General features: G+C 47.4%; 1 protein-coding gene across 4 annotated transcripts in view; it reads left to right on the top strand.

The window, feature by feature from the left end:
• The window catches only part of col11a1a (collagen, type XI, alpha 1a), a 71380-nt gene that overhangs the window by 5970 nt on the left and 40785 nt on the right, over window positions 1–24625 (top strand). Inside the window, exons 3-14 of one of the 4 annotated variants that reach the window (XM_047023343.1) lie at window positions 529–742; window positions 3303–3465; window positions 10958–11083; window positions 12857–12949; window positions 13859–13957; window positions 16882–17166; window positions 19547–19612; window positions 19808–19849; window positions 20219–20281; window positions 22348–22422; window positions 22754–22837; window positions 23483–23539. In XM_047023343.1, the coding sequence (XP_046879299.1) occupies window positions 529–742; window positions 3303–3465; window positions 10958–11083; window positions 12857–12949; window positions 13859–13957; window positions 16882–17166; window positions 19547–19612; window positions 19808–19849; window positions 20219–20281; window positions 22348–22422; window positions 22754–22837; window positions 23483–23539 (1367 nt within the window). Of the gene's footprint in view, window positions 1–528; window positions 743–3302; window positions 3466–10957; window positions 11084–12856; window positions 12950–13375; window positions 13616–13858; window positions 13958–16881; window positions 17167–19546; window positions 19613–19807; window positions 19850–20218; window positions 20282–22347; window positions 22423–22753; window positions 22838–23482; window positions 23540–24625 lie in introns of those variants that run through there. The other 3 variants (XM_047023346.1, XM_047023344.1, XM_047023345.1) reach the window with 3 other exon arrangements.

The raw sequence follows: 24625 nt of genomic DNA, 5'->3' as shown, positions 1-24625 counted from the left end.
TTGATTTGATCATGGGATAGACGTTTTACAGTTCAGTATGTCTGGTATGATGCTGGTTTGGTTCACCAGGGTATAACATGCTTTTGCTTATCTATGACTCATTCATTAGGTGCAGAAACTTTATGTCCTCGTAAAAATGTTATAGAATGCATTCAGCCTTGATGGCTCTTTGGCATTGCTCTTTAATAACTAATTAAGAAACATTTACAAGTAATAAACTAAGACAAAACTGTTAATAAACTCTGTATGCATTGGTCACCTTCCAAACTCAACAGCCATGGACAGTTTTTTTTTCCTTAATGCCAATGAGTAATGCCTAATAATATTACATAATCACTTAAAGACTACTCCCGGTTGAGCTGGATGAGAATAAAACAGAACAGAACTTTGGGGAAATTCAACAACGACCACCACGCAATCAGCTGCTCAACCTTCAATCTAGCCGGGCCACCATGACCCTGACGTCTGGCTGGAGACGTGCGCTCTGTGTGTGTCTAACCTCCCTCGGGGTCCCCCTTTGTTCTCCAGGGGGAGTGTTCCCTGAGGACTTCTCCATCCTGGCCACGGTGCGTCCCAAGGCGGGCCTGCAGTCCTTCCTGCTGTCAGTGTACAGCGAGCAGGGCGTGCAGCAGCTGGGCGTGGAGCTGGGACGCTCGCCCGTCTTCCTGTACGAGGACCAGAGCGGGAGGCCGGCCCCCGAGGACTACCCCCTGTTCCGCACCCTCAACCTGGCCGACGGAAAGTAAGTCCCGCCCCCCTGCGTTGGGATTTGAACTGCTCGCCTTCTGAATGGGGTCGACGTGAGGGCGTGGAGGAGAGAACCGAGAAGGAGAGCAGGCTGGTTGATGACAGGGTTAAATGCCCTGGTTAGGTTGTTAAAGTTGTTTATGTCTCAAATGTCAGGTCAGATTTACTTCCTGCCCTTCATCCAGTGTCTGGTCTGTGCACCTTCCAGGAAGACTTACTTTCATCCTACTTTTAAGAGCCCTTTCTTGTCCATAACATACATCCTTATGATTTGTATGTTTGGCTTGTCTGATTTCAACAGACCCTTTCCAACAAACATTCATCGTAAAGGCTTTCGAAATGCTGTTTCGAAGGCTATTGTTCGAAAAAGAGAAACAGTTATGAACCAACACTGAGGTTACTATCCGCGAGGGGAGTTAATAAGAGCAGTTATTCACCTCAGACTGCCGCAGGAGCCAATCACAGCCTGCTCTGTGGGGGTTCCCAGTGAGCGACGCAGGGGCAGAGGAAGAGGTCAGAGACAGTGGATTAGCAGGGCACAGCGGGGACTGCTATGGACAAGATGACCTTAACCATGAACCCCATGTCTCTGTTGTTTTAGAAGAGTGGGAGCAGAGGAGAGGGGAGGGGCTGTTAGACTTCGTTAATAACCCCCCCTCCCCTCCCATGGATTACCTTATCCAATCAGATTCAACCAACTGGGTCTCTGAGCCCCTTATTGTATGAATCGTTATCCGCTCTCTGGTTCGGAAATCCCAGAATTCCCACTCGGAGCTTCAGCTTAGTAGACATGAGCCTGTGGCAGAGCAGGGGAAAATAAACAAACAGAAAGGATGCTGGGAAATGTGTTGGCCCTCTTTCTTTCTTTCTTTTACCAAAATATTTTTTATAAAGTCTGTGTGTTATTTAGTATTATCTCAGGAGCCAGACTTGGTTTTAAGTGGGTGTTTTTTCTATTCCCTAGCTTGTAAAAGAAGCCGTAGCCCGGTCACTAAATGTTTTATGGTCAAAATAAGATCTATGAACCACTAGCTGTGTTCTATCGTGATGAGAAACATGCAAGATTGTTATCGTTTTATCAAAGGTGGTACGTAAGGTGAGGTATTCGACTGGAGGTGTTTACAAGGTGTAACATCAAATACATGTTCTAAAAAGTCCAGCTTCTCACTCTGTGTTCCCTCCTGTGAGACACCTTTGTTCAGAGAGCGGTTTGGTGACCCACTGTCCGAACAGCAATGTTCTCTGTTGAGGATTTTAGCGCTTCAAGAGTTGGCCGCATACCAACTCCAGATCATGGGCCCATTTTCAGTGACTGTAACTAATGCTGCCTGCATGGCCTCCCTAGACGCCTGCATTGTTATCCAGACACACATGCTACGCTTGAACATCACTCTGACAGAATTGCTTAAGAGGAAAAAAAACACGGCCAGAAAGATTTGTTCAACAGTTTCTATCGTACTTAGTGCATTCTCCAGACAACCAGTTATGCCACATAAAGCATTCAGGGATTGAATAATAATAAAGAACAGTGGTGATGATCCTGCACGAGGACCAGTATCCTCTACAAAAGAGGACAACCCACATCAACCATGGGAAATGACCTCTGGCCATTATTTCTCATGCTTCAATTCAATTGGAACGTTTCAAAAGTTGCGTTCACAATCTGTCATACTTTAACGTAGTGTGAAATGATGTAGCAGGCCTTCCATTTAAGCCCAGCACACTCGACTGTGCGTCAGGGCTCCTATAATCCAGCAAAGCCAAACGTCTCCAGCCCGCCAACACCATGACCCGGCTGCGGCCGCACTTAACCTCTACAAAGGACGCATCGGACAGCATTCAAGATCCCATCAAAACAAGAGAGGTGTTTCCTCTAAATCCCCAGTCCTTATCCCAGTGAGAGACATACGGCCACAGTGACTCGATTTGCGGCCTTAGATACGGAGGGCCGTAGGTTTTGTTTTTGAGTGCGGGTGGGACAGCCTCTTTGGTTTTCATAACCGGGGACGCAACCGTTAAATGTAACTGTCTCGATTCAAATGAGTGGGGGCAGAGGGGGGCAGGTTTAACCTTTTCCAAAAGTAGGATGAAACCCACGCCCCCGCTTCGGTGTCCCTGTCAGCTGCAGGGTGCCGGACCCGACTGAGGGGTGAGACGGATCCACAGGAGCACAGATCTTCTCCTCCTCCCCGGAACACTGTTCTGACTGTGTTGTCTTCTGCTCGGAAGGCCCGGGCCTCCTGAGTCCTGACACACACTTTCCACAATGTTCACCGCGCCTGTCATGGCAAGGAACCCAGAAGGAGGATTAAGTTTGAGGTTTAATGAGTGTAATCCTGTGTTAAACACGGGCCAAAGTGTGAGGGCAGGAATGTGGTCTGTTTGCTGCCTGGAATGCAGTAGCCCTTCGATTGGCCGCGGCAAATTTGTCCACCAACTCGCGAGGTGTCGCGCTCGCGTGTGACGCCGGGTTAACCCTTTGTTTGTGTCACGAACCGGAAACCTCATGTCCGCCCCCCGCTGACGTGCCGTTCTTTGTCGTGTCGACCAATCAGGTGGCATCGGGTGGCCATCAGCGTGGAGAAGAAGACGGTGACCATCATCGTGGACTGCAAGAAGAAGATCACCAAGCCCCTGATGAGGAGCGACCAGGCCGTCGTCAACACCGACGGCATCACCGTGTTCGGCACCAGGATCCTGGACGAGGAGGTGTTCCAGGTGAGGTGTCGGGGGGGCGTGGGGGAAGTGTGGGGTGTGGGGTTTGGAGGTGTGGGGGTTTTGGGGGCCGTGGGGGCCGTGGGGTAGGGGTTCCATGTGAGGTGTGTGTGTGTGTGGGGGGGGGGGGGTGTGTTCTGCCTGCACGGCTGGTTGTGATTGAGACAGCACATTTCAGAGTGTTCATTAAACACCAGGAGTGTTGGACTCGTCGAGCGTTTTATAGCTTCACTCTCGTGAGATGGGCTTCAATGAACTCTCTAAGAATACTTTTTTATAAAGTGCTGGTGTCTGTTTGGGAAGAGTAGTTTTCAACAGCTACGGTTGAGGAGTGCAGCAGCAGAGGGTTGATCTTAGAGTATTGACGCTTCCTTTGTTGTGGGCTTCATGTACCTTGTCATTAAAGACACTCGCAGCTTCTTGTTTGAGTCTTGCAGCCTACTGTTAGTCAGAGTGCAACTTCAGAGGTTAGGGGTTCACAGGAACACAAAACCTTGTTCCCTTGTGGGAATGCTTAGCATGGCAGGTGCTGTTCATTCGGGGGTACCTTAGACTTCAAATGAGGAAGTCATTCTGTGCCTCTAAATAGGATTAAGAAAAAGGCTTGAGGTTTTAGTGGTGTGCGTGGACGTGAGAAAAAGAAAAGTTACAACATTTATTATCTGTGTGACCTCCTTTGCCGATACTTCATTTACATGTGGAACAGACCAGGCCTTCTTGTTTGGGGGTAAATAGCCAGAAGGTCCTAGTCTTTCACACTGGTCTGCACGCCAGTCCAATGTGAAATGTGTGTTTGCTGTCCCTTGTCACAGTTCAGAGTTCAACCAGAGGTGGGTGGCACGGGGTCAGAAGGACTTAGGATGTAAATAACATCTGACAATCACAGAATTGTCACTTAACATTAAAACCAACAATGTCTACGGAAGGGGGTCAGGGTTGGGGGTAAGGGTCACGGCGTGCATGGAGGGTACTGTGTTTACTCGTGAGACAGTTTAGGTTGGTCTGTGGGGGGCTGGGGAGGGAGCGGTCCTTGTTCTGGTGTCGTGCTTTGACTGATGGCTGCAGCTGACGCTGCCAGTGATGCTGCTTGAAAGCTTCTTCGGCAGGGACTTGTCATCGTCCTGGTGACGTGGACCCTGGCGGTAACCTTGGCAATCAGATGTTTGGCACAGGAGATGCTGGGTTATTTGGATTCCTTTGTTGTAGATCTCTCTTGAATGGTGGGGGTGTAACATTTGGAATGACTTTATTTTAAGGGTTATTGTTTGATGCTGAATACTGCACATGCCGTCTTTCTTTTTACACCCCCCCCCCCAAAAAAACATATTTGTGGGGCATCTTTTGTTTTACAGGTCTTGCGATGGTTGCAACTGTCATGAGATGAGATGCAGTGTTTTTTTGTTGGAAGCTGTGTCGTACTGTGGTAGACAGTGAACATCCATTCTTTACCCAGCTTGCTCCTGGTCTGTTTCTCACACATGCCACAGTATCAAGGGGCAACGTTTATTCATGATTGATATAGTCCTGTTCCATGACTAGAAACGGTTATTAGACTGTGCTGCTATTTTAAAAGAGCATATTTATAAACTACTAATGCAAAAGGGAATATCTGACTCCTTGGTACTTTCATTTTTCCTATCAGTTTTGATTAGATTTATTATCCGGACCTGAGGCCAGCAGTTGTGTGAAAGATACTGGGTCCAGTTAGACGCTGGGCTGGAGGAAAACAGCGAAATGAGCCCCGTAATACTGGTGGGTAACAGGCTCCTCTCTGTTTGGGGCTGGGGAACAGGCCTCCTGCCTGTTCTCTGTGTCAAGTCCCCTCAGAGCTTCAGAGGAACTGGTGCATTCTGGGACATGCGTAGCGGAAATACCTGAGCCCGCTTCATGCAATGTTTTGGATGTTTTGATGAATCAAAGCTCCTGAGAATTTGATTGGAGAATAGCTCCTTTGAGTAAGTATTTTTGTCAATATTTAGGTAATTGAGCTCAAATATGAAATTGGACACATCTTAAAATATTTAAGAATCTGCATTTGAAGCAGTTGAACATTCATGGCATGTTTATAGGCCATCACTTGAGCCTGGATTACGTTTGGTTGCCCTATTTTTATCATAAGTTTCTTTTATTAGCTTTTTTCCTATCATTCTTGCTTTGCTGCCGATGTGTCCAGTGAGATGCGTAGGATTCCTCTATGAATGAGAGTCTTTCATTTCACCTCAGACCTTCATCACCCCTCCACCCTCCCTTCCACTCCCCCTCCCTCCTACCCCAGCCCTCCTAGGGAGCCAAAGCCATGAGGCCATCTATTCATCCCTGGCTGACATTACCTGTCAGGGACAGACTTGAGGCCTATGCACACACACACACAACCCCCCCCCCCCCCCCCCCCCCCCACACACACACACACACAGACAGACATGCACACAAACACACACACATTCTGTAAACACACACAAACTCCTCTCCCTGTGCCTGCTGCTACTCCTGGTAAACATTCCTCACTGCTACTGTTGTCCCTGTAGAAAAGTCTGGAAGGTGGACAGTTATTTATGGGTCTGTTTTCCTTCCAGGAGGCGGAGGTGGACGTCATGAGGAGAGACTTTGTGTGAGATGGATGCAGGGGACAGTTTTGAAGTTAATCTGAATCCCTCTCAAGTCTTCTCTGTTTTTTATTGATGTATCTTTTGATCCCTGTTCAGTGAGTAATTCATCATGAAAGGAACCCATAAAAGAAAGGTCCTTTTCTTCTGTTATGGCACCGTCTAATTTATGAGTGGGTTTAAGCTTTTTGTTTTTTTAAGCCATGGATTCTTTGTCCTGGCAGGGTGTGTGTACAGTGTGAATCTTAAGGGGTGTTCTGAGTGGGTGAGGGTTTAAGGCGGGAGGGATAGCCGTGGGTGGGTGGGACTAAAGGCTGTTGCCTGGGGCAAAAGGTACATCAAAGGTCACATGATGATGACTTCTTTTGTATTCAATTAGACCAGGTTCAGGTCGTAGACCTGACAGAGAGAGAGAGAGAGAGGCAGAGAGAGGGGGGGAAGAGAGAGAGAGTGAGAGAGAGAAATGAGTTCTCAAAATGAAAGAGGGGAAGACCAGGAAGAATAGAGAGAAGGCATCTTTCTTTCATAAAGCTGGATGACCTTGGAGCTTTCTCAAATGTCTCCAGGCTTCTAAAAATGTCTGTTGATATCTCTCTAATTAAAGGCTGTAGTTCCTGGACTGTCAGATGATAAATTGTCATTCAGTAAGCATTATTTATGTTTTTGAACTCTCACTGGTTGCAATCATTCTAGACTTTCAGACTTCAGTAATGTTGAACCGGTGTCTTTAGTCTGCTAAAAGAGGTGCCCTGTGGTCAACACCCTGTCTCCCATCATGCATTTCCTTCACCTTTCACCTCTGACTGTGTATTTATATCCCACGCTGCCTTGTGATCAGGAAGAGGTCAAGTTTGTACTTTGAGCTCCATAGCTAACAAGTCTTGTGGGTGTTGACCGGGGCTCACTAAGATAGCTTCCTAAGTTTTAGTCTTTGCGCTAACCCCGTGACCCCCAACACACCTCCTATTCCCCTCCCTCTCCTTCTCCCTGACCTCCTTACTTCTGCCCCTCTCCCCTCTCTAAGTACCTCTCTGCCTGTTTGACTTATTTGGCTTTAGCCACGACCATGTGCGGCCTCAGTTCTACTCTGCTGCCCACTATGAGTGCAACCTGTTCTAGAGGTCTGGCCCGGGTTCGTACTGCATTACCCAGAAGCCTTCATGTGTGCAGGGCCTCATAAATCCTGCCCTGCACCCCCAACCCAACCCGCAGGCTCTCTGGTGCAAACTGACCAATCCAACTGCTGCCTCTTCTCCCTGTTCCTCCTCCCCCTGTCTCTTTTCCTCCATGAAACCTACTGGCAGTATTTGACATTTGAACCCCTTAAACATTTGGATAAAATGCTTTTTAAAAGTGTTTCTCCTGTTTTGTCTTCTTGAGAGCCGTTCGAATCAGACTGATTACCCGACGTTGTTCCTCTGACAACGTGAGAGCCATGTGTCGTGGATCCACGACACCCATGAGGCCAGACGAAACAGCAGAAGCAGCCATTTTGAAGCGTTTTTAACCTCCGTCGCTCCGAGCTTCCCCTCGTCTCCCAACCTGAACACTGCAAACGGCAGAAAACCCCAGCTCGGCGCTCCTTCTACGGTCCCAGACCGGGGCGCGACTCCATGTCTGCGCCGCTTGTTTGTGTTCGGGGCCGTCCGCTGTCATGCAGGGCCTAATTAGCGCAGGCTCCAGGCAGAGTTCAAGCCCTCGGACGGTGGCGCGTGGGCGACACAAGATGGAATACCCGTCAGCTTGGCTCAGTCCCCTTCTTGATCTCCCGTCACCGTTAGATCCCTTCCTTCCTTCCTTCCTTGGCAGTCGGGGTGGATGATGCCCATGGCAGCAAAGTCTGGGGTTTCACCTTCTTTATCAAGATATATTTGATAAGAGAGAGAGAGAGAGAGAGAGAGAGAGAGAGAGAGCGAGAGAGAGAGAGAGAGAGAGAGGGAGAGAGGGGGAAAACATGCAGCAAAGGGCCCAGGTTGGATTTGAACCCAGGCCACTGGAGTAAGGCCTACACGGTACGCATATCATACCAGTTATCCGGTGAGCTACCTGGTTTCATCGTCTGCTGTAACAGGCTGTGCCGTTGTGCATGGTGGTGAACCGGGTGAATCTGCTAGCTGGATCGTCGTTTTCATTGTGTTGTCAGTGGGAGTTTTTCTCGAGGCCCTACTGATGGGCGATCCTGGGACGCAACACATGCCATGTTAGGAATGCTTGATATGGTGCTTGTTTAGAGAAGAAAAGGGGGAATTTCGAATAAAGAAAGCATTCCGTCCGGTTGCATAAGAAACTTTTTTAGACCTGTTGGAGGTGTTCCAAACAACCAGACAATGACATGTTGATAGACTGTCACAGAGGAAAAGTTAGCTGGTGGATGTTTTGCTTAAGGACAAGCCTAAGCATATGGTTCTTTATATATTATCTGTCAAGGATTTTTCACACAGGTTTCACACAGGTTATACTGTACACACAGGTTACACTGTATACACACACTGTATACACACACACATTACACTATTAACACACACACACACACACCCCAACAGCACCCCACCTGACAAGTCCTAGCCTGCTTCTGTCTCTTTCAGTCTCACCATCAGTCTTCTTCTTCTTCCTCCAGACGCTCTCTGACCAGACGAGAGCAGTAAATCTCTCTGCCTCCAGGCCCAGTCCAACACCATGTCCCTCTGCCAAAGACACTGTCCCTAAGACACCATCCCAAAGACATGCTAGTTCTTCTAACATGCTGTCATTCAGGACAATTCTTCTCCACACTCCAAAAAGCATGTTGGATTTACTTACACATATTGTGTTTTAGACAGGGTCTATGAAGCTGTTTTACGTAAGCTATTTAAAAGACCCTTGGACCTCAAACAAGTACATTTTGAAATTGATAAACACAAGTGCATGAAACCACTTTCCAGAACGTGTTTAAGGAAATGCTAGTGTTTTTTCTTTTTTGAAGGGCAGGTAAACCTGGAAGGTGATAACATGCTTTAAAACAAGGCTCCAGAAAAACTTTGTTCAGACAATTATAGAGTGAGAAGATTCCAGAAGCTGAAGCCAAGAGGTTGGCTCATGCAGGGAACTGTGTGTTCTTTGGCTGCGTGGGGCTTCTGAGAGCAGGGATCGAGGCAGGAGAGCGCTGGAACGGATGTCAGGCATTCTGGTGTCCCATCCATAAACAGAAAACACAGGCCTTCTTATAATTCTTGGCAAAGCGTGCCAAAGTTTCTGGATGGTTGTTTGTTCTCTGTACAACGGGCTCCGTCTGCCCGAGCTATGATGCTCGTCGTTCTTACAACCTCCAGGCGAAGATGCCGTGTCGGGGATAGCTGTCACCACCGGGCCTTCCTTGTGTGGTGTTCTTTGTGGGACTTTCTGTGGGAATGTTTCATTTGACCATATGGTAATGTTTCCTGAGACATACCCAGGAGTTGAGCTAAGCCACCTGGGCTGCGCTTGTGGCTGTGGCCACCTTCTCCTGGAGGGGTTCAGGGGGGTCTGGGGGCGGGGGGCGGGGGGCAGGGGGCAGGGTGGAGAGGTCTGGTTTAGATCTGCCAGGATACTGTTGTTCTATCAACACTTGGAGTGCAGGAACATCTGGCATCTGAAGTCCTTTAGGAACCCCCTCCCTCATCCTCCCTCTAACACACACAGACACACACCGCTAAATGCATACAAGCACTCGCACACACTTTCCAAACACTCTCATAAACACCGCCAATCAAGATCTTTGACTCTGATGCATGGGAGCTGCCTTGATGAGGCTGGCGCTGGTTACTTTCATCATCCCATCATCTTGTTCCCTGACCTGTACAACCACAGTTTACGATATATAGACCAGACCTGTACAACCACAGTTTACAATATATAGACCAGACCTGTACTACCTCAGTTTACAATATATAGACCAGACCTATAGAACCAAAGTTTAAGATATATAGACCAGACCTGTACAACCACAGTTTACGATATATAGATCAGACCTGTACAACCACAGTTTACAATATATAGACCAGCCCTGTACAACCACAGTTTACAATATATAGACCAGACCTATAGAACCACAGTTTAAGATATATAGACCAGCCCTGTACAACCACAGTTTACAATATATAGACCAGACCTATAGAACCACAGTTTAAGATATATAGACCAAACCTGTAGAACCACAGTCTAAGCTATATAGACCAGACCTATAGAACCACAGTTTAAGATATATAGACCAGACCTATAGAACCACAGTTTACTGTATATGGTCCATCAGTGGATTTCTGCGTCCATGCAACACAACAGCGCATTTTTTTCTCTCTGTCATAAATCTCACCTGGCTTTCCTCCGCCGCACATATGGTAACCAGGTGTTTTGCTCTTTGTCTTGACGGAGCATGTTTGTTGGATTACTCTGGGTAAACCCCAGGAAGAATCATAACTTCCCCGCTGTCTCCTGGTCTCTTCAGTGTCCCCGGGTTCGTGCCAGGCTCCTTGCGCAGGGTGTGGATTTGTGTGCCATCCCAATCTGCTTTGGTTTACAATTGGCATCAAATAGTATTGGGTTGAAGTCCCGAGGTAGTTATTGTTAGATTTAAGATTTGTTTTTACGAGTCCAAATTGTTGCACAGTGTGTGGTGTTGGATAAGCTATTTTAGTGTGTACTTTCTGCAGGGATGCCATTTCCTGTGAACTTCCTGATTTGGATCGTGAGAACACTTCTTAGACGTAGGACGCAGGTGGGACTGTGAGGGTGTTTTTGCTCAGCAATAACAGATGCTATATTCCATTTCTAACTTTTGTCGTACACTTCAAGCCTCCGAAACAAAGCCTGGATCCATGCACCTGGCTTCATGGACGCCCTACTAACTGATGACATCCTTTCCTGTCTGCCTCCCCCAGGGTGACATCCAGCAGCTGCTGATCGTGTCGGACCCCAAAGCAGCGTACGACTACTGTGAACACTACAGCCCGGACTGTGACACCCCGCAGGGCCAGACTCTGCAGGCCCAGGAACCCGATAATGAGGTCAGTATGGTGGGGTGGTGAGGTGGGATAACCCCCCAGGGACCTTCCGGGGGTGAGAAACACAGTGATTTGAGGTTTTCGCTGTGCACAAGCGACGACACAGGCAGACGCTGACACAGTTTGGACTTGAAGTGTTCGGGAATCCTCGAGAATGAGGCATGTCGAGCGAGGTGTCAAAGATCTCCCTGGTTTGGTTTCCAAGAAAAGACGCATGCTAGATTGCTGGCGTTCGTTACAGTATACATCTGTAATACCACACACCTGGGTCCTTCGTACATGAGACACATTCAGGTTCCCCCAAGATACGTTCACGCTCCTTGAATACTTTCATGTCTGCGTCATATCTGGAAACGTTTTTGGCTGGTTCAGCTGAGTCTGTTTCCAGATCCTTCAAGTCAAGCCAAACCACCCCTGGTGCTTGGAACTCGTGTCCAAACATCTCTCTGTTCAGACATTTGTATCATAAATACAACTGATTAGGTCATACATGAAAATGAACCTATATATCAAACAGAAAAACAAGATTTATTTCTCAGATACAAGGGTTTGACAAGGGAATGCATTTATTCATTTACAGGTAGCTTTTTGCTATGTTCTGTCGTAGACCTGTCCTCACAAGTTATTTTTAAAAGGAGAGAGACAGAGAGAGGGAGATGAGAACAAGACAACCAAAGGATCAATTTTTTTCATCAATACATCCATTCATTGATCAATCAAATGACGGATCGATGAATGGTATTGAGAAATATAGCACTACCTTTTTAACCTATCAAACAGTCAAGTTATACTTTTCATATTGTTTGATGCCATTACAACTGTATTAACATGCCAATTTGAGTTCTGTCCATGTGAAATATTAAGTAAACATTTCACATGCAGTACTGTACAGTAGTTCATTAACAAAGCTTTTGAACATGCCTAGACGTAACACTTTTATTGCAGGAACAAAGTGATAAACTTTTACAACTACCATAAACTGGCATCAATTATATCAGTGCTTCCCCCAATGCCATGTAATAAGGTTTTGATGTTCCAAGTGATTCTTCATGAGGGCCACCAGTCAAACTCCACAACAAACTAGATAAGCAGTGAAAGGGGAACCAAACCACAGGAAGTTGCACGGGAGAATCCTACCCCTCTAATCTAGTTTGTTAACGAGGCTTCCAGGGTTATAATTGACAAGCTGGTAGTGAGAATGTTCCATGACAGAATGCACTGCTGGATCAGCTCCACATTGTGCACAGCTGGAAGTGGTCTCACACACTTTCCTTGATGTCTACCTCCATTTGTGAGTTCTTAACACCCCACCTGCTAATCTGCAGAATAAAGCAAATGCTCATGTTAGCATTTGTTTACATATTTGGTTGCTTATTAGCCATGGAAAGGTTACGCCAATGACTCAATGGCTTAGCACTTGACTTTCGGATGCTTTGGTAGATACTGCAGCTAGTATGAACACAGCATGCCAAAGTGTTGTCTCACTCTGCTCCTTGTGTACAAACAACCTGTTCGGAAGTTGTGTTGCACTGCAACGGGGAAGACTGTTTGCGACAATACTTTGATTATTTTGCTCCACTTTTGAACAATGATGAATAATGCAAACTAATGAATGTGGTATTGTTTAACCAGTTTAATACATAATATGTCCATAAAAGACATGTTATGTTGGATTTCTTTATTTATTTTCCTCTAAAAGTGGATGACATTTCACCCATGCTAATGCTAATATGGCTAACCCTAACATCTGTTTTCTTGACCTCTTTCCCTCTCTAGTACACTACTGATGACTTAGATTACACTGAGTTCTATGATTACTCAGAGGGAGAAACACAGACTGTCCCAACTGACGAGTACTCTGAACCTCAGGTAAAAGAGAAACAAAAGTAATTGTGTGTCTTGTGACGTCTTCCTGTCAGTCTCTTCGCTTCCCGTGTCCCCCCCCCCCCCCCCCCCCCCGTCCAACGCTCTGTTACGGATTGTCTGTATCTATCTATGTATGTGTCGGTCCATCTTCTATCCGTGCCACGCTTTCACCTTTCTTATGTTGTGGTTTTACTGCTTAACGTTCCCACCTGTCTTTAGAAATATCGAACATGTTCAGATCTCCAAAACATAAAAACACCAGGTTTTTGTTTTCTCAAGAAAGTCAACGATGGGATATCACTTTTTGATATCGCGAGCAGTTGGGTGTTTCTAAAGACAGCACCAGGGGGGACCATCATCAGTGTGTCGCGTGGGCGTGTGTCCCAGGTTGAAAACCTTCCCCCGACTCCCCCCTGTTCCCTTTTGAATGTTTGTTTTCGTTCCATGTTGTCATGTTGTTCTATTGCCACGACCTTTTTCCAGAGAAAGAGACGTAGTGTCTACATGAACAAGAAGAGGACCAGAAAGGCCCTTAAGTCTAAGGCCAAGCCCTTAAAGTTCCTGGCCTCAAAAAAATCGGCAACTAAAAAGTTAGCGGCTAAGAAGAAGAAAAAGATGCCTGGTTACCAGGCAACAGCTCCAGCAGCGAGACCCAGAGTCAATTTTAGGGTAAAAGTACAAGTAAACGACATCAGATCTCATCAAGATCTTTCCTCTCTTAAACAGAGGGAAAATCTATGATGTTAGGCTGACAGCTACCTACCTAACCCCCCCCCCCTTTTTCTATAGAACTAGAGGAGTTTGAGCCAGCTGAAGAGAACCCCCCACCCTGGCAAATAACCCCTGTTTGTGCTTATCCGTGTTAACCCTTGCTTCCTTATTCTTCCTTCCTTTCCTGGATGCGACACTCAGCTTAACAGTGTAGGCGGAGAGTACTATACTGACACTGAACTTGACTACGGAACATTAGATCAAACTCAGTCTCCCTTTGCCACCAGCGGACCCACCGAGGTAATGTTTTCTCTTTCTTTTGCCGTTTGTCAAATGATGAGGAAAGGGTTAGATCGTTTAGCAGGGTATAAAACCAGGAAGACATGACCATGGAAGTACCTGGTATGAAATGACAAAGACAAAACAATTCAAAGCAATTGTTCTGTTTTCTTTTCTTCTTTTTTTCTACCATTGAGGTTTCATAAACGACAAAACCGTTGGACGGAGAATAATATGAAACAGGAGAAAGCTACAGGCCACCTTGTTAAACAAATATTGCTTGGCATTCACTGACAGTTGTAAAGCAAACTATATGTTTATCCTTGAATGTTCACAGTGGATTGCCATGCAAATCATCGGCACTGTACCATTCTGTTGTTTGATTCAATATTGGCTAAGGCTGCAGATTTGAAGTCCTTTACTTGTCGTGCAAAGAACAAATGGGTCCAAACTTTTCTCTAAAAACCACACGTCTAAATGGTCCAATACTCCTGTTACATAGGAATATGACTCATTCTTGGACCTTAGATAAGGACAGGAATTTTATGAATTCAATTATCTAGTAATTTCACAGTGCCTTGTCTTTTCCAGATAACATACACAAACTCTTTAACAAAGGGTCAAAGCTAGAGTGTAGGTTTTGATGAAGAAAGACATTTTCTTCATCCCGAGGATTGAGGATCCTAGGCTTGGTTATGGCCTCTCGCGCAATTACAGCCACACATCATTTAAGTGGATCCTCATGTCAACCCCACCACAGGGCTAACTACCTTGTTTCCCAGGCCTCACAGCAAACTTTACGTTTGATATGAAAACGACCCTTCAAAAAACCTCGTCAAACGTGCTTTGTTTTCAAAACAAGTCCAAAATCTCTTGTGCTTTTTACTGCCCATCTGACTTGGATAGGAGACAAGACTCGCAGCCTTATCCACCATTGACCACATCTAAGGTCCAATCAGAAACGGGTGACGTTCTGGGGGTAAACAAGCCCCATTAGCCATCCCTTTAAGTATGTTGACTTAAACGTGTTGCGAGCATTCCGCCCGCAGGCCGGAATGACATCACAGCAATGGCTCCCCTGCACTTTCGTACTGTCCTCTGCATCGCTTTGATTACACGTTCTGCTCACTGCTGCCACAGAACTGTAATCAATCAAGCAGACTCTCCACACGGCCAATTAGAATCTTAGCTGCGGTAGGAATGAGCGCCAAATGAATATAATATCACAGGGAAAACAGCCAATGGAATCGGATTTGATTGAATGCTTGCCAGACTTACAGTGTAGTACCTGTGTTATTGCACGCATTTGGTCCGCTTCCAAATACGAATCCACAACAATGACCCTTCAGAATTACAGAAATATGATAGTGTTGTCTGTTAGTGGTTTCACCCTTGTGCCAAATGCAGAGAGTCTAAATGAATTGACTATAATTAAATTGGGGGCAAAGACTGCTGTGGTGATTGGTATTTTGATATATCCTACACAGAGGGACTGTCAATGTTTGCATAGACTCTGTATTTTTGCACTTGTCTTCAGTGTCTGTAGAAAGTTTGGAAACACCTAGCCTTTTATTGTTTTTGAGAGAGACATGAATCACCTGTTTTTCATTGTTTGAATGCATGAATTCAATCACTTAATCACAGTCGGGGTATTTAACCTACAATTAAATAAATTCTCAAAATACTGCCTAAGGTGACAGTTTGATGAAAATTAAGCTTTTTGTACATTTTGGTTAACGTTAATATTCCTACTATTTAATGACCTAGTCTGTGGTATATAAACAATAGGAACAAGCATGTGTCTCTCAAAAAGGACAAAGAACTCTGTGTTTCTAAGCTTTGGACAGGCACTGTACATTTGTGGATTGATGTATCTGTCATGCAAAATGCTTCTAGTGTCATTTCAGACTGACTTCATCTATTTTAGTCTTTTTTCCCCCACCATTTTACATACTTTGTTCAGTTATGGTATGTACTATGGCTGTGCCAAAAAGCTAAAATAAATTAGAGTCTGTCTTAGACGAATATGATTGACTTCTATTTGATCAGAATTTATAATGCTTTTATTAAATCATGTTGGTAACACTTTATTGATCCATTTGTGATAGTTTAGTGATAGAGTTTAGTACAGCACATGCAAGTTAGGGTTTCGCTGGGTAACACACAAAAATATAGGTTCAATGTGCAATATCGACTTGATGTTATCTATGTATTACAGAAGTCACCTTGCGTTTGTTACACATATATCATACAGGCATACGTTAATGGTCATATGGACAAATATATTCACAGCTGACATTTTCACCTACATTTCTAATTCATTTAATTCATTATTGTTTACATTTTAATTTGATTCGGGTCAGAATTTGAACCAGCTTATTGTATGAATACACACATTTGTACATCATAATTAAATAAATGTAAAGTAAATATATTTGACAGTGAATATGATAGAATTTAACTCATAGATAAATCACACAGTGAGTAAGGTTACATCCATGTATTTCACCACAATTTCCCAAAACAATCTTGTTACCTTAGGTACCAACCTGTTGCATTCCAGGGTTTTATCCACTAAATGGAATTTAAATAAGGTGTTACCGCCGTTGCTATGTAGCAAAACTCTTACCCATGTATCAACATTGCTATATTAATTTAAAACCTGCTAAGCTTTTATAACATGTAAAACAGTAGTCCTTAACTGCTTAACTAACAGCCTATTCCCTCCACTGCCCACCCACCCTCCCCCTCCCCCTCCCCCTCCCCCTCCCCCTCCCCCTCCCCCTCCCTCCTCCCCCATCCTCCACCCTCCTACCCACTACCGCCTATACTCCCCCCTCCCTTTACCCCCATCCAACCCATCTTCCCTCCCCCGATCCCCTCCCTCCCCCTGCCCCCTCCTCCCCCTCTCTCCTTGCTCCCCTGCTTGGGTAACAACGCTAAAGGCTGTGGAGGAGGAAGCTGTCGGTGACTATGTCACCGAAGCCACCCCCATTGGTCAGGAGCCCACCGCTGTCCCGGAGACGGTGTACAGTGTCAACCCCGGAACGGAAGCGTACGACTTTAAGGAGTATGATCTAAAGGAGTATGACGGGGGCGCTTTTGACAGGAAGCAGTATGATTATGGGATGTATGATGAGTATGGCACGGCGCTACCCAACCCCACGGTCGCCTACGACAACGAGGTGGGGCAGGGGGTTCCCGCGGAAACGGACGTCTCCCAAAGCGCTGTAAGTATGGCCCCGCCCCCCTGCCACGCCCAGGGCCCCACAGGAGGGCGTATAAGGGGGTGTACATATACCACTGTGTGTGTGTGCGTGTTCGGCAGTCCAGCTCTCATTAGGAATCCGCCTCTCTCGTTTGCGATGCGCTGGGGTCTGGTTTGTGGCTTGGCATGGGGAGCTCGTCATTGTCATGTTGTGTGTGTGGCCTGCTTGTGAAACATCCCACTGGAGTGAGAATGTGGTCTCGTCTGTCTCGCACTCCATCACCGGGTGGTGAGGAGACAGGAGAGCCTGGTCTGACTGATAGGAGGCTGCCATTTACACACACACTTACATCATACACACGCACGCACACGTTTCCCCCTCACACCCACGCCACGCCCCACCTCCACCCACATCTAACCCCCACCCTGCATCCACCCTGCACCCTACCCCACCCAGCCGCCACCCCACGACCTACCTCCACTCACACCCTACCTCCACCCTCTCCCACAGCCGACCTCCACCCCCACCCTGCCCCCGACCTGCCTCCGCCCACTCCCACATCCTACCTCCACCCCCTGCCCCCACCCTGCCCCCACCCTGCCCCCACCCCACTCCTGTCTGTACCAGCACAGCCACACCTGCTCATCTCTGCATATCCTGCTAGCAGCTTGTCACACGCACATACACACACAGCCACACACACACACACACAGCCACACACACACACACGCAGCAGCCTGTCAAGCAGATCTCTCCCACAGCCCGGGGCACAGGCATTAGCCCATACCACTGAGCCAGCTGTCTCCACAGCACACACACACACACATACACACACATGCACTCACACACAGTCACACGCACAAACAGTCTCACACGCATAGGCACACACACACACAGTCACACACACACACACACACACAGTCACACATAGGCGCCCTCACCTCCATCGCTTTGAGCGAGACATTATTCATCCTTCAACCTCATTCACTCTCGGCAGCTCAAACGCTAACTCAGCCTTCACGGGTTCATCGGAGTCATGTGACTCCAGAGAGAAGGGCTCTGATGGACGCATTCCAAAAAGCACAAGCGCTGTCTCAAATGTTCTTCCCAAAACACAGTCCCCCTTAGAGATCAGCTCAACAGTGAACTCCCCCCCCCCCCCCCACCTTCACCTCTCTTCCCATTTTAGTGTCTTCTATGTTAGCTGGGTCCATTTTAACATCCCCCCTCAGACAGGAAATGACACGGTGGCTCGCCGGCTAGTCGGAAACCGTCTGAGCAAAGTTGTCATTATGGCGCAAATAGTCTCCTTTTCTGCTCTCTTCCTGTAACGTCTGGAAGCAGCTGAGATTTACAGTTTGTTGTTCCTCCGTTTCCTAGCTTTGAAACATCCACGGCAGTCAGTCAGTCAGTCTGTCTGTCTGTCTTTCCATTCCTTCCTCCCCTGTGTTCTCTCCCTCAGCCCCACACCATTCCATCTCTCCCTCCATCCCTCTTTCCCGTCCTGTACAAGTACTGACAATCAGCAGTAGGAGTCGCTTGTAAGTGGTCAACAAAACCGGGCCGACATCCTCTCACTGCCCAGGAACAATCCCTGGGCTCAGCTGCTCTCGCCCACCACCTCGACAAAAGGAAACCCCTCTATCGTGTTGGATGAGTGTGATGGCGTTGCTGCTGTTTAGGACTCCGAGCCTCATATCATTGAGTTCCACACCACACAACCTCCGAGTGTTCCCATCCCTGTCCCCGTGTACCGTGCCAGACCACTGCCTGCTGGTTTGAAGCTCAAGGTCTTGATCAAAAAGGGGGGGGGTCTTCGTTTCAGTTCAGCCTGATTCCTCTCAGGCTGCTGCATGTCTAGTCCTCTCGTGTCACAGCTCTCAGAGGAGGAAGTCCACGCTTGTGGGGCGGCATGTTTTCGTTTCATCCTGTCACCGAATGCTCACGGCTCCACGGGAATGCAATGACCTCCACTGCTTCATGTCAAGCCTGTTTCACGTCCCAGTCCTGCCTCTGACTAACACGTCCAGACCTTTCCTCTCTCTCCCTCCATCCCTCCATCCCTCCATCCCTTCATCCGGTTGTCCCTCTGTCTGCAAATATCCCCCGAAAAGCTTGCCGTAGACTTTCCTAGCACTACACCGTTAGCGTATGATCAATGATTAGTACTGGTGCATTTGTGTTAAGATTAAACAATCTTAAACGGAGCGACACTGATCGCGTCCATGTCATGTTTCTAACACATGAAAAACACCGTAGCGTGCATGCAGTGTTGTCGCGGGGTTTTCACAGCGAGGCTGTTTCTGTCACTCCTCCTCGCTCGTCATGGCCTCTCATTCACCTCAGGACCTCCAGTCTCTGGGCCAGGAAGCTGACGAGGGTTTCGAATTTGTTTCCGCAGATCGCCGGCGTCGGCGCAGCGTTCGGCGAGAAGGGCGAGAAAGGGGAGCCCGCCGTCATCGAACCCGTAAGCCGCCCCGAAACCCAAAACGTGGAAGTGTTAGCAGGAAATATCCGCCAGCATGGAATCAAAACTCCACATATGACCGTGGTCGTCTTAGAAAGAGATAGGAGGCGGTCAGACTGGGTTTTTGTGAAATGTTGGATGTAGGACTGGAGTGTTTTTACAGGTGGTAATGCCTTTGTTTTCCGCCTTTGTCAGGGTATGCTGATTGAAGGACCACCGGGACCTGCAGGTCCAGCTGTGAGTAAAACCCAATCTCCTAGAACCTTCTACTCGTAGACCTCATCTTCAATGATCTCCCCTTCATTACACCTCCAACGCATGTCTCTGCAGTTCAGGGCGCAGGTTTCATTATATGTGCAAGACACCGTGTCCCACCCACTATCGTCTGTCGTCTGCATCCCGAGTTATTAAACAAGCCGTTCCACCCGCATATGTAAACAAACCCTACTCCCCTGCTTCGGATTCTAGAAATAGTTACTGTACTCAAGAGTTTGAGAATCGTGGGGTTTGTCTATGTTGTGTCTGATGTTGAGAGAGTTGCCCCGGGGTGTGTTTCTGTATGCTCATGGTGGTGTTTCGGATGTTGACCCAGGTGTGTTTCTGCAGGGTCTTCCTGGTCCCTCTGGTCTGCTGGGACCCCCGGGCACCGCTGGAGATCCAGGCGACAGGGTGAGTAGCTCCTCCAGACCTTCTCAGCTGACTGGGCTGTGTGTGTGTGTGTGTGTTTGTTTGCATGCAATCAACTATGTGGTGGAGAGAGAGAGAAATAGAGGCAGTGAGAGATGTAAAGAGAGAAATAAAGAGAGAGAGAGTTGTAAAGCGAGAGGGAGGGAGAAAGAGGGAGAGCTAAAGAGAGAAATGAAGAGAGTGAAAACGGTTGTGAAAGAAATATAAAGAGGTAGACGAAAGAAGGAAAGAGACACAAAGAGAGAGAGAGAAAGAGATATAGCTAAAGACAGGTTGTGAAGGAACTCAGTGTGGTGGAGAGGAAGGCCTCAAAGCTAGCTCTGTTAACACAACACAGAACCTGGAAACGGACTCTAATGAGTGGTCAGACAGTGTTTCAGACGGAGGGCTGGCCACTCCAGAGATCTACAGTAGAGTCTACCTTCTGTCCTCAGCACTGATAAAGGGGCTCTCAGTTCCCGCCTTATTGAGCGCAGCTTCTTTCCAAGGCGTAGAGGAGGTAAACGATCCCAGGGAAGGTTTTGGTGATCCAGAGCACTCGGTTACTGTAGCATTTCAGGACACGGAGCAGAGCAGGGGAGTGTCTCACCGATTGGTTGGTTGGTTGATTGGTTGGTTGATTGATTGAGAGACACAAGCTCATAGGATCCATAACAAGAGTTGGTGTGTAAGTAAGTGACTATTTCGTTCCAAGTCGTTTTATTTGTAATCAAACTGATTGAGCTCGAATCAACACATGTATACAAACGTTTAAAGCCAGCGGCAGAATTATATTTGTGAAATCCAGGGTATTTCTTGGAAAACTTACAAACGGTCATTAGCTCATGAAATCACATGCGCACACAAACACACAGACACTCGGACACACACACATTCAGAGAAGTGGATGTTGGTTTTGGACTTAGGACAGTCCTATGGCCCACAAACTGGGTTTGTCTATGGAAGCAGGGCAGAGGAATGCATGCTAATGATGCCAGCAGGCGCTGAATCAACACACCTCTTACAACATGCTGCTTTGTGGAAAGTGTGTGTCCGTGTGTGTGTGTATGTGTGTGTCCTTGCAAGGCACAGGATACGGTCACTACCCAAACATCTAAGGCAGCTCCTAATTCACGGTGCAAGACACAGCATCAGCACACGCGTGTAGGCTAATGCACAACGTACTCATTCCATAAGCACCGAACGTGACGGCATGCCACAACAAAGATCAAAGGTTCTCGCAGCGTTCTACGTGTCCATTAAGCAACGCGCCTCTCTCCGCGTTCCGTCTGCGACATGAGCACTTGACATTGGGCCTTCCTTTGGAACCATAAAAGCCTAAGACGACCCGCCCCGGCTGTCACGAGCGCCATAAAGCGTTCTGTTGTGGCCCAGCTGCACATGGCCTTACAGCAACATTGAAAACACCCAGCGTTTCAACGTCCTGCTCGAGCGAGAGACAGATATGGAAGCTGGGGGGAGAGAGGACGGGCACCGGGGCTCAGGGCTGGAGCGTGCTGTGGTCACCACGTCTGGGTGGCAAGGTCTGGGCACAAGGTGTCTGTGTCTGGTGAAGAGAAGATGGGGCGAGTGGCCGTGTCTCTAGTTAGTTGATTGTTCTAAGGCATGGAAAGAGGGAGAGAGAGGGAGAGAGGGAGAGAGGGAGATAGAGAGAGAGAGAGAGAGAGAGAGAGAGAGAGAGAGAGAGAGAGAGAGAGAGAGAGAGAGAGAGAGAGAGAGAGAGAGAGAGAGAGAGAGAGGAAGCAATTTGAGAAAGTGATGGAGAATTAAAGGGACAGATGAGGTAGAGAGGAGAAGTGGGCATCCCTTTCTCTTCAGGATAACTACTGTCTTGGGTCTGAGGAATGTTCTTTGACTCCCTCTATCTCTGTCTCACACACACACACACACACACACACACACACACACACACACACACATACACACAGACACACATGCACACCAACCCATGTCAAGTTCCAACATGGATATGTCATTCCTTATGGTTTCTCTATACGATTTATCACCTGCTCTCTCCTCTCTTCTCCCTTTTTTCGTACATTTCCCAGGGTCCCGCTGGGCGTGCTGGGCTCCCTGGGGCTGATGGTTTGCCAGGACCCCCTGGTACCATGCTGATGCTGCCAGTGAGTGCCCCGAATATATGCTCGCTTGAAACATTCTAGAACATGTTCACATGATTTTGGTCTGACAAATACTAACACACTGTAGGCATCAGGTTTTGTGCTAACATTTCCTGTGTCTATAAGTCCATCTCAGTGTCTCAATCAACAGTAGATTAACATTCAGTATATATTCGTATATATTCCGTATATTCCCATATGTTCTTATACAGGATGCTGGAAGAGAGTCACCCGGATGAGTAGCTACAGATAGTTACAGTTTCAGACGTAGCTGAAGATGTGTGTCATTTCTGCCTCTGTCTCATCTATGTGTGTGTGCGTGTGTGTGTAACAGTTCCGGTTCGGAGGCGACGGAGAGAAGGGTCCGGTGGTATCAGCCCAGGAGGCCCAGGCCCAGGCCATCCTCTCCCAGGCCAGGGTGAGTCTGCCCCAGGGGCCGCTGCAGCCGTGCCCTCACAGAAGTGTCATCATGGGAGGAGGGGAGGGGTGGATGGTGGGGCGGAGAGAAGGGATCGGAGGAGAGGAGGGATGGAGGGGGTGGAGGAGAGATGAAGGGCTGAATGGATGGAGGGGTGGAGGGATGGGGAGATGGAGGTATAGTGAATGGAGGGAGGGGTGGAGGGATGGAGGGACGCTGGGGGTTCCTTTAACGGCCACAAGGAGGGGGCGGAGGGCTGGGGGGGTCGGAGGGTTAATCACCCTCGGGAGTCTTCCTCTTGCCTCGTCGGAGGGCTAAAAGGAGAGCGCCGAGCTCGCGTGTCTGGACAGAGCTGCTTGGGCCAGCACAGGAGACCGTTAAAAATACCCCAAGAGATCACGACCTGGTCTGGAACTACCCAACAGGTGGTCAGAAGAACAGGGGGGAGGTTAGCCTGGAGTGCAGGAGTCTGAAGTGGTACCTCATCGTGTTCTAATTCGGTTGGACCCAGGATGAAACCACAGAACGGGGAGATGAATCCGACTCGCCGCGGTTGACAGGGAGTGTTTTGAGAGTGTTTAGGGGAAAGCCCTTGGCATTTGGAGCGTACCATGTTGTGGTTACTGACGGGGGTTGTCTTTGCAGCTTGCCATGAGGGGTCCACCAGGTCCGATGGGTCTCACGGGAAGGTCTGGCCCAGTGGTGAGTTCCTCCTCGCCGTCTCTGAACAAGTCAAATGCCTCGCTCCACCTGGATAACAGGAAGTCGGACAAGACCCCGACACGAACTTTCACTTCACCTCAGGGATATCTTTTAAGGTTATAGCATCATTAAAAACAACAACAGCGACAACAACCCCTTTTAATAACATTTTAGATCTGAGAGTCTGGCTGTAAAGATAGTTTGTTTTGGCCTCTGTAGTATTTGAAGGCAGAATGCCAGGTTATCTGGTGTCTTCTATCCATATACATCCAACTGCCCAAGAACATTTCACAGTCGTTCACTCTCAGCAGTTACCCCTCCCCTCCCTCTAAACCCGAGGCTTGTTGATACGTGAGCTGGCATTTATCCACAGGGAAAAGTACTTTAAGCAAAAGAACAAGAATTACCCAGCTAAAGTCAAGCCTTTATGGGATAAGGGACAAGGATTGTAGTCAAAATTTACCATTGATGGAGCCAAAGTTGGGAACGAAATGATGAACAAGATAAGAGATATAGGGCTCTGTCAATACCTCTTATTGTGCTCTCAAAAGATGTATCCCATTGAAGCTGACGGAGGTTTGAAACCAGACCTTTGAAACCGTCGAGCCGTTTTGTGTTTTTTAGAATGTCTTTCTGTAATTTTTAAATCACTAGCTCTGAGTTGAGAGCTCTGCAGACCGTCTGAGGGTCTGAAATCTCAACGAAGAACCTCAATTTATTCTTGTAATTTCAGACTTAAGTATACACCAAGATGCCCCATAATAAACGAGGCAAATGTTTAATTTTAGGCTGAAGTTGGTAATGCTTTCAGCTTGATGCAGTCATACCGCTCTCAACGGATAGAAAAATGGCACTTGATGGCAGTAAACCAGTTGTTGTAGTTGTGGAAGTTATAAGCATAACTGTTAATCATCATTATTCAAAAAAAACCTAACCCTTCCCTAGAAATTATACATTTAAAGTATGTTATCAAAATTGTAGGTAATTACATTCCTATGACTACACTACACTGTCTTCCGAAGGCACCTGCATGACACAAATGACATGTCACAATTAGTCAAACACTGTCATCTGGTGTTTGTGTGG

The sequence above is a fragment of the Hypomesus transpacificus genome, chromosome 8 (assembly GCF_021917145.1).
Source record: "Hypomesus transpacificus isolate Combined female chromosome 8, fHypTra1, whole genome shotgun sequence".
In the NCBI taxonomy this organism is placed as follows: domain Eukaryota; kingdom Metazoa; phylum Chordata; class Actinopteri; order Osmeriformes; family Osmeridae; genus Hypomesus; species Hypomesus transpacificus.
Note: the sequence above shows the minus strand (reverse complement) of the source record. Positions and strands in the feature narration are given on the sequence as shown.